General features: G+C 57.0%; 2 protein-coding genes across 2 annotated transcripts; both read right to left on the reverse strand.

Moving 5' to 3' along the window:
• Window positions 1-1878: 1878 nt before the first annotated feature.
• Window positions 1879-4784, reverse strand: CHLRE_06g298880v5 (uncharacterized protein). Its single transcript, XM_043063565.1, has 2 exons — window positions 4694-4784; window positions 1879-4605 (listed from the first exon to the last, which is right to left on the reverse strand). The coding sequence occupies exons 1-2, from the start codon at window positions 4707-4709 to the stop codon at window positions 3161-3163; spliced, it is 1461 nt and encodes a 486-aa protein (XP_042924271.1). The 5' UTR covers window positions 4710-4784; the 3' UTR covers window positions 1879-3160.
• A 54-nt stretch (window positions 4785-4838) lies between these two features.
• CHLRE_06g298911v5 (uncharacterized protein) lies at window positions 4839-8084 on the reverse strand. Its single transcript, XM_001691243.2, has 2 exons — window positions 7209-8084; window positions 4839-7020 (listed from the first exon to the last, which is right to left on the reverse strand). The coding sequence occupies exons 1-2, from the start codon at window positions 7288-7290 to the stop codon at window positions 6824-6826; spliced, it is 279 nt and encodes a 92-aa protein (XP_001691295.2). The 5' UTR covers window positions 7291-8084; the 3' UTR covers window positions 4839-6823.
• Between the last annotated feature and the right edge of the window lie 2289 nt (window positions 8085-10373).

Consider the following 10373-nt stretch of genomic DNA (forward strand, 5'->3'; position numbering starts at 1 on the left):
GGGCCACGAACGGGCCCTGAGCCCGTGTGGGGGCCGCACAAATGCCCGCGGCTGTGTGATCACGTCTTGCAACCCTAGACGTGATGGCTGAGCTCCCTGGCCGGGCCGGGCGCTGGCCGCAGGCGCGTGTGTGGGCATGCCGACATGTTTGGCGGGTCGGCATTTCGCTAGGCTTTGGACTACCCCGACTTCAAGGTGGCTTGTTTGCGGACATTTGGGCCTACCTATATGCTGATAGGGGAATGGAGGAACCGACGCCAGGAAAATGGCCATTTTCAGCCTGACATTGCGTCGCTCGCGCGAGGGTCCGTCGCGCGAGAATTGCGCAAACAACTCCTGTTGCTGGCCCAAATACAATCTGACCCCTGCGGAGCCTGTATTGATAGACTATATGTATAATATAAATAATCATTATGGTCACCGGCAACTGGGCAAACGTGTGCCAGGCTGTGCCGTGACTCGGTGCCTCCCCTCGTGACGCGCCGTCCAACCCGAACCACCAAACCCCTCCGCTGCGTCCCAACCCGCCCGCCACTCGTCCCTTGCCTCTTTCTATGTATACATCAGCGGCCAGGACCAGAGCTCCGCAGAGTAGGTCGCATATGGGGGCCCCCGGGACGGCGCCCAGCCCAGGGGTGTGCGCAGGCTCCGAGGCTGGGCCCAGCACTGGCAGGGGCGGCCAGGGCTGGCAGCTCACGCCGCCATGTGCGGAGTAATGGCATATGCATCACTACGTGCCTGAGCAGCGCAGATCAGGGGGGCGCGGTGCAGCAGTGCGCCGACTGCGCCCCGCACCACTGTCCGCCGCACGAGGCACCGCCTGCGTGTGTGCCACGGCGGGGGAACGGGCACGCCACTTGGTGCAGGCGCGACGCCATGCGGTAGTAACGTCAGGTTGGGGTCCCTAGGCTGTCATGCAGCGTGGCGCAACGAGGGAGGGGCCGGATTCAACGCGTGTGCCGGCGGGCGACACGCGCAGGCAACAGCTCGGAGCGCGCGTGCTTGTGCTGCGGCGTGGTGCGTGCCGTTCTAGTGCCTGAGGCCCTCTGCACGCGCGCCTGCCCGGACCGCGGTGTCAAGATGGCCCAGGTAGCATGCCATAGCGGCACTTGGGCCGCTGAAAATCGCAGCGCTCTGGCCACGCGGTGGCCAGGCGCCCGGCCACCCCACCTGTTGCCGGGGCCACGAACGGGCCCTGAGCCCGTGCGGGGGCCGCACAAATGCCCGCGGCTGTGTGATTACGTCTTGCAACCCTAGACGTGATGGCTGAGCTCCCTGGCCGGGCCGGGCGCTGGCCGCAGGCGCGTGTGTGGGCATGCCGACATGTTTGGCGGGTCGGCATTTCGCTAGGCTTTGGACTACCCCCACTTCAAGGTGGCTTGTTTGCGGACATTTGGGCCTACCTATATGCTGATAGGGGAATGGAGGAACCGACGCCAGGAAAATGGCCATTTTCAGCCTGACATTGCGTCGCTCGCGCGAGGGTCCGTCGCGCGAGAATTGCGCAAACAACTCCTGTTGCTGGCCCAAATACAACCTGAACCCTGCGGAGCCTGTATTGATAGACTATATGTATATGTAAATAATCATTCCGGTCACCGGCAACTCGGCAAACGTGCGACAGGCTGTGCCGTGACTCGGTGCCTTCCCCGGTGATGCGCTGTCGATCCAACCCGAACCACCAAACCCGCTGCGTCCCAACCCGACCACGATTCTTCCACATGCCTTTGGCTATGTATACATCAGCGGCCAGGACCAGAGCTCCGCAGAGCAGGTCGCACATGGGGGCCCCCGGGACGGCGCCCAGCCAAGGGGTGTGCGCAGGCCCCGAGGCTGGGCCCAACAACATAGTACGGTTTGTGGGCCTTCGGTTTGCACAGCGAAGAATTCCCGCGTCGGGTACGCCCCAACCAAAATTGAGACACCTGATCATTTCTATAAATGTGCATAATTTGCCCCTAGTAGTTCTGCTTGGGGGTCGCCTCCCGAAATCTGCCCATCCCTATCAAAACCTGCTGGCGGAACCCCAGGGACAGTGTCCGAAACTTCAACTTTGGCGGCTCAGGACTTCCTCATTAAAGGTACGTGTGTAATGCTTTTCTGAACTCGACACTTTGGAGGCATGGGGTAATTAAGATTCTGAGCTTCTACTACCCCCTGACAGATCCTTAACAAACTTCCATGCTCCCTGACTAAACACACCTTTTAATTTTATTGTATCCATTCTACACTGCAACCTACACCGCAGACATGTATTTCCTTTTTCTGCTGGTGCTTTCCCGTGCATTGAACTCACCATCCAATCATGGAATGTGATGTTCACTCCTGGGGCGGGCAGCAATAGAAGCATGGGGCTATGCAGCCGCGCCGTTCTGGGGCCTAGGTACCATTCACCATCTAGGTCCCCAACAGTCCCGGCCCAGTGGTCTCACCATTGGTATATCATATCTACTGTCTGCCCGGCCATCCAACAGCCGCGCCCGGGCAGCAACTACCCCCCCCCTCCCCGCTAAAAAGCAACAAAACGCACAGAAACCGTGTCCAGCGCATCTCCAGCAGCAGGGTGAGTGGGCGAGAAATCAATGCACAGGCGGCATGTGCCCCTCTGGCCCTAACTGTGGCCGGTCCTTATCATCCCAACACGCCGCTGCAGAAGTCACACACTTGGCACGCACTTGCCGCAAAGTTTCACCAAACGCTCCAGGCAGGGTCACTGATCCCGCAAATAAATGATGACACGGTACATGACAAGTCACCTCTTACCCAATTGTCCCCCCCCCCCCCCCCGCAGAATAGGGGTGGCTCCTCGTTCCTTTGCTTGCCCTCCTTCAAAAACTATTGTACGTTCAATGCAGCAAGTGCACTCCGCGTGATGCTCACCTGCTACACAAATGGTACGTTCTCATCACACATGCCCAAACTAACATTATTAATCCCATCTTTCTTTTTACGTAGCTAGGGTAATGCTCACCTGCTACACCACAACTACCATGGCACTAAGCTACTGCCTTTAATTGTCCCAGGCTACCAGCCAGCAGCCAGCTACGACCATGCTCCTACCTCCATATTCATTATTGCAAATTCAGTCCACAACACATCGGCACCATAGGTATGCTCATAGCCGATCGTGCCCTGCTGCCCTGTCTAAGTGACTGCCTTTCTAGTGGCGACCTGCAGGGTTGGGCTGCTTCAAACAAGTCTTAAACGTGAAGCCGGGCTTCCCAATTGGCGCAGACCACACCATGGCCGTCACACCCGCCGACCCCGCTTGTGGCAGCTGGCAGGTGCGCAACAGTGTCTCCGCCTGGCACGTGCCATCGTACGCCACCTCTGCCGCCGCATAGCGTGTGTACGACACGCTCTGACCCACGTCATAGTCATCATCGGCTGTCAGGCCCAGATCCGCCACCTCGGGAGCTGCAGGGTTGCAGCGCTGGTAGCAGTTCTCGGCAGGGAAGAGGTCCAGCACGGATTCGCTGTCGATGAGCTTGTTGGTGGTGGCGTCGTAGAACCTGCCAGCACGGCACACCAGCCTGAACCGGCGACCGGAGCAGACGTCGTCGTACCGAACGCTTGGCTCAGCATAGCGCATGAAGCTGACAGTTTGGCCGCCCGGGGCCAACACGCCCGGTGGCAGCAGTGGGTCGCCATTGCAGTTGTCAGGCGGTGGTGCAGGGCTGGGCGGGCGCAGAGGTGCAGGAGCGGGGGGCACCTCACCAAAGCGCCGGTACACCATCCGTGCGATCGCCAGCAGCACCTGGCCCCACGCGGTGTTCTCGCCCGCAGACCAGTCATACGCCAGGTAGAAGAGTTTACCGCCTGCTGAGCCCACAGACCAAGCGTGTACAGCGCTGGCACTTTTGGAATACCCGTACGTTTCGCTGGTCCAGTCATACATGTACACGGACTGGCCGCCAGTACTTGCAGTGTCACAGCCTCTCAGTGGCCACGAGGAGCCAGGTACCATATTTGGTAGGGAACTGGTGTCCCGAGGCCAGTTAGCTGATCGAATGGTTTGTCCGGCAACATACTGCGCATCGGCGCTTTCTTCAACCAAGATACTGGTAGGACTGCAGCAATGCTGGTACATGTATGCCGCCGTGTCCTGTTGTTTCCCCAGGTTGCAGTAGCTGGCGAATCCAGCCGGCCATGTACCTGTGCTGTCTGACTGAGCCTGGATAAATAAACTTGCTAGCTCGCGGGCATCCAATCCGTCTGGGTCAAAGGGAGACACAGTGCGAAAGGTGCCCACCACAACCACAATGCCGCCAGCCTTCAAATAACGCTGAATATGTGTCATGTTTTCATATCCAGTAAGGCCTGATCCACGCCGAGGAGGAATAACCAGGACAGGTGCCCAATCAACATCCACCAGCGCATCCTGAAAGCTCTTGTCAGTCAGGCCGTTAGCCAGCGAGGTCACTGCCACGCCACCAAACATAGATGCCATGCTCCAGACTTGGCGCTGAAGGGGAGCAAATGTCGCAGCTAGGCCGTTTGGCACATCCCCCACTACATTCGGGTCTGCATAGAGCAAGATCTGTTGTGAGGTGGTGCTGATTTGTGGTGGTGAAGGTGTGGGTTTTGGAGTGGCCTTGCGTTGACCTGTGCAAGCAAGTAAGGGGATGAAGGTTTGCTTGCTTGGCAGGCTGAGACCCTCACGCTCAAAGCATGCATGAAAGTCAGCACACACCTTGGGTAGCATTCATGACAAGCTCCACAAGTAGCTGTATCCATGCGGAATTAGTGCGCCCTCGTAAGTCATCTGACACCCAAGCCAGCTGCCCGTCACGTACTGGAAACACCACCGAGCCAAGGGAAACTGGTGCAAACCTGCTACTCCAGTCTTGCCACCAATATCCTGTCTCACGTCCAAGCTGACACAGGTCCAGGTTGGATGAAGGGCACGACAATGATGTTCCAGCTGGAATGAAGCGACGGACAGCTGCCGGTAGCTGGGTAGCAGATTCTGGCACCATGTTTTGGTTGTATTTGCTTCCGGTTCCAAGCTGGCCGTACCCATTAGAACCCCAGCAATGCAGGTCTGGTTCACCAGTTGCCACCACCTGCATCAACAGGCATGTATGGTAGGCGCCAGCCACGATGCTGACTGCATGCCTGCTGCCACTGGCAAGCAGTCGTGAAACAGCTTTGACAAGCTGGGGTGTATTCCGGTTAGTTGTATCGCCAAGGCCAAGCTCTCCACCGGAATTATCCCCCCAGCAATAGACTTCTTGAAGGCGTGTAGATACTGCATCAACAAGAATGCATGTGTGTGCAGTACCAACTGCAAGGCCTGAGACCCGTCTGTTGTTGCCCAGTATTGTCAGTGTTGGTACTAGTGTAGGGACGGTGCGGTCAGACCAGTCGCCGAGACCCAGAGCTCCTTGAAGATTACCACCCCAACAGTATAGCTCAAAAGTGCTGGTTGCAGTGACTTGCATAACGAGGCATGTATGGTACGCGCCAAGATCTAGATGGATGACTTTGCGACTGCCATCGCTCAGCCCAGCCATAGTCACGCGTTCAGGAATAGAGCGTTTGTTGGTATCTCCAACACCCAGTTGCCCATTGTAGTTTGAACCCCAGCAGTAGAGGTCCTGGGCTCCATCAGCAACAGCCTGGACCACAATGCATGAATGGGCCTCACTGATGGCCAGAGTGACATACTTGTGGGTGCCAGTCATCAAAAGGCTCCCCACTGAGCTGGAAACATATTGAAAGTTGCTTGTGTATGCAGATGTGTCCATAATTCCTAGCTGGCCATAGTCATTGTTGCCCCGGCATGCAAGGGCTTGTCCATATGGTGCATATAAATTATATTCAGTAATAGTGCACATGGTAGCCCCGCTACTTGCCACCGTGTAAATGTAACGATATGCATTAATATTTATCAACTCAGGTGCAGTAAGAAGTGATGTTGGTATTGTATACATGGCTGCCGCAATATAGCTGCTAGACCGCTGCATACCCCAACAGTATAGCCGCTGTGACTTTGGAGCAGCAACAGACTCAACCAGAACGCATGCACAGGTAGTTCCAGAAACCATGTTGACCACCCTGTAGGCTCCACTGTCCAGGAGCGCTGCTAGTGTTGAGCCCATACGCTGCAGGGTGGTGGAACCTGACAGGTCACCCATGCAGTACAACTCTTGAGTGCCAGCAGGTGCATACAAGAAGCAGGTATGCCCATAGCCTGCAGAGAGAAACCAGTCACTCTGAACCTTGCAATTTGCTATGGTGGGTGTGTACAGCTTGAGTGTCTCGCCGCTTATAATGCTGATTGATGAAAGCTGCGGTCGTGACTCCAATTTACAAGTGTTGCCTTCCACAAGATAGTCAATCAGGCGTGGCTGACCGGATGCCACACCACTGCTGCTGGTGACCGACATGTCCATAGACCCCATCAACACGACCAGGCCCCCCGCTTGCAAGTATGGCAGAAGCAAAGCATAGTCTTCATGATCAGCATACCAGCTGCGAAGGTCTTGGCGCTGTGGCGGTATGATGTAAACACGAGTTCCAGCTGTCACACGGGATATGGCAGCCTGTGACTGAACCTCACTAACAGAGAAGGGTGGATCAAATGCATCTGCAACTTGCTTCATTCGTTGGAGAGCGGCTGCTGCATCAGAAGGACCCACAACATCGGGGTTTGTGTAGACCAGGATGGAAGGCTGGTTGGTTGGCAGTCGTGGAGGTGGTGGTGGAGAGGGGGCCCACTTGATCTGCTGCGTCTTCTGATGTGTGACCGCCACAACGGCTTTCAGCAGCCTTGACATCTGGCTGTCCGAGCCAAGATTCCAGTTAAGACCCGCATATATCACTGCACCAGATGATAAACTGTCATGAGGCCGCCAAAGAACCACCGGGGAGCCCCCTGCAGCAGTTTCCCCCCTGTTAGCCCCCTCCAGCTCATAAAGATGTAAGCCGCTGTCACACTTGACCATGTTGCCCTCCAGCAGGGGCAAGCGGCGCGGCCACACACTGTTGCCGCCTGGACGCTGCCCATTGTCAAGCCTGCATGCACGCACATGCCAGCAGTTAATCAGGCGTGCACAATGCACACAGGACACCAGCAGGGTGAGAAGGTAGTAATATAGTATATAACATTGGTCATCTTCTGTGCTTATCACTTCCTACCAGCTGCCAGCCTGCCCTGGCCAGCCCCAGCTAGCAGTCAAGTGGCCTGCAAGGGTGCAACTCACCCCTCACTTGGCAAGTCATCCAGTGGCACCAGCCTTGCCCAGCGCATGGGATAATAGGTGGCAGTGGGTGTATGAGTAACATCCTCGCTGTCTAGCATCCAGCTCCGCGTCGTGTTACAGTGAATAGCCCCGTCACTGTCACCGCCGCCCACCAGGAATGACAGAAGGTGACTGAGCATGTCATCTTTGTCGACCAGGGTCACCAGCACCACCCCGCCACCTTGCACGAAGCCATGCAGGTCGCCTGCCACATCCTCCGCCTGCTGCTGCGCATAGTACACCTTTGTGTTGAAGGGGAAGTCTGCAGAATATATAGCAGCGCGGGAGTCCTGGGGCGCGATGACGTAAAGTGTGGGTGTGCCGCTGCTTTGGAGCTGCAGGACCTGCTGCAAGCTGGATTGGGACTGCGTAATGTGGACACGCGGAGCACCTGGCACTGACTCCGCAGTCTTGTCGAGCTGCTGTGTTAGGTGCGCCAGAGAACGCAACCTGATGTCATTATTATATTGGTACGGTGCAGGGTACGGTGTCCACTCTGAAGTCGGCTCTCGCAAGAACTCCTCCACAGAGGGGACCTGGACAAACTCTCCGGTATCATTGAAATACATGACTGCATCCGTGCCCGCATGTAGAATAATTTGTAAACTGCTGCTCGGATGCGCCGGCGGAGTTGGTGGAGATGCTGTCGCTGAATGAAGCGCAGGGCTTGCAGCAGGAGGCATGTCAGATAGCAAGTGCCGCCGACTAGAGCGGCTGGAGGTATGCTCAGAACCGAATGCAGCCAATGACGCTGCAGAAAGTATCGGGGCGAGCAACAGCAGCAGCAGAGGAAGTCGCAGCAGGGCGACCGCCGCTGTGCGCAGCGTCATACTAAATGTAAGCGTCTTAGGTTGCATGAGTGCGGATATGGAGGATATTAATTCCACAGTTGTCGAACGTGGGGTGCTTGCGAGGCTAGCAATAGCCTTTGCATATTGCGACCTCGCGACGACTTATCAACGCATGTTCATGGGGTGTTCATGCCTCATGCCAATGGGCCGAGGGCCCATGTTCGCATGTGGGCAACAGGCAATATTCTACGCATGCGGCGCCAGAGTTGGCAACTGGTCGAGACATAGGGTCAGGGTAGTGCACAGTGCGTCATGCATGTCCTTTAAAAGATGCAGGGTGGGCGGGGCGGGCGGCGGTGTTCATTGTGTGTGGCTGGGGGGCTGGCCGGCTGGGGCGAGGGGAGGGGGGGGCGTCCTGGCTTGCTTACAGGCACACGTGAGTTCTGCAGTGGGCTCAATCAGGGCATGTCGAGTGATAATGCAATGCTTGCCAGCTCTCCCTCACATCATTGAGAATACTGATTTAATTGTAGCTTGCTGGGCTGGCTCGTCACTGGGCTGGCTGGTCAAGCAGTCTTCAACATGAAATGGCTTTGTCTCCTGGGTCCCGCCGCTTTTTGCTTCTTCTCGGCTGTGGGGACCATCAGGGGAGGACCAGGTGGCTGGTGGGACTCGCCAAGAAGTCTCCCCGGAAGGCTCCGGACTTTGCGCGCCTTGACAAGCCACCTTGCTCAGTATCTCATGCCAAGCCCGTTCCCGCTGCTGGCAGGTGCCCAGGGTTGCATAGTACGCGACCCTCTCTCCATAATACGCGTATTAATACAGCGTACTAGGATTTCTAGTACAGTACGTTAAAATACGGTGCATAATACGCTGGGCCACGAAATCCGGGGGGAAAGCCGGTGCAAACACGACACGCGTGCCCGCACCATGCCCGAATCAGTGTGAATTTGGATTTGCGCGGCCATAGTCTCCTAGCGAAATTTCCTTCAACTTATTATACTCATACTGCTATAAGAAAACACAGCTGCAGTGCGGAGAGCAGTCATGGTTCGCGAACTTTGACGGACATCCTTTCCAGCACCGCTCGCGCCCCTCGCCCAGCCACGGCGCTGCCACGGCCCCCCCCTGGTTTCCCCAGCACAACGTATTTTCCAACGTACTAGCTGACGAGGGCAGCGTACAGTACGTAGTACAGTACGTAGTACATAGTACGCGTACTACGAACTACGCAACCCTGCAGGTGCCCTCACACGAGCCCTGGCCCTGTCGCCATTCCCAGCGGCCCTTTGCTTGTCCTAAACCCTCAGCCAGAAGAAGAGTCCGTGACACTTGGTGGACTTCCTTCTCCGGACGATACTTGGTCTGCTACTTGGACTGCCATAAGCGCGAGGTAGGGAGGGGGTTTAACTTACAAACAGCCGGCAGAGCTCCCCCGGGGGGCTGGCTGGGGCACGGGCTGTACGTGCGCCTTGAGAAACATGCACGAGGTGACGAGGCAAGGGAATGCGCAGGCGCGGGTGAGCCGTGCAAATCATACGTGTGCATTTGGCATGGGGAGGGGCATGGACATTTGCGTGGCTTGAGGGCGTATGCTGGACTGGTTCTTGGGCCGTCAATTGGCAAAGTGCGCACATTACACAATGCCAGCACCTCCGTGCCTCTCCAAGTAAACCCTCTTCCCCTGCCCCCGCGCTCCCGTGCTGGCGATGGCGGTGGCGGTGGCAGTGGAGGTGGGAAAGGGGAGGGTATTCGTTTCCAACTGAACATTGTTTTAGGGCTACTGCATGTGTGTGCTGGTCTTGATGTCCAGGCCTGGGTAAGCGTTGCAACGCGGTGGTCATGCTGGTGTGCCCGCGGCGGGCCTTGTGAGGGGCGGCTAGCGTACGTCGCAGTGCCGTGATTGAGGTCGTGCACACATAGACAGTCATTGCGGCCCGCTGGGTTGCAAGTCTTCCACGACCGCTCAGCGCGCGGCAGGCCCCTTGTCTCGGTTGGCGGTTCATTCTGGCTGTTTTAATGTGTGTGGACACCAGCATGGGAACGACAGTTAAGGAGTGCAAGGAGGTTGCACAGCGATCAGGTGAAGGTGGCACGTTGACCCTGGTTGCGAGTGAGGCGCGGCGGACTTGTTATGAGCCATGGAGCGAGCGATTACATTGCGTGGACCCTCACATCTCGTGCATGACAGCGAGCGCTTATGCATGGTGGAGCCAGGGGGGGGTGTACGAACTAAACCTCCAGACCCCATGTCCCAAAACCTCCCGACCCCCCCCCCCCGGACTGACGACCGACCTCCCCCACCGTTTACCCCCTAAAACTGCCCTCAAAACCC

Source organism: Chlamydomonas reinhardtii, chromosome 6 (assembly GCF_000002595.2).
Source record: "Chlamydomonas reinhardtii strain CC-503 cw92 mt+ chromosome 6, whole genome shotgun sequence".
NCBI classification, from domain to species: domain Eukaryota; kingdom Viridiplantae; phylum Chlorophyta; class Chlorophyceae; order Chlamydomonadales; family Chlamydomonadaceae; genus Chlamydomonas; species Chlamydomonas reinhardtii.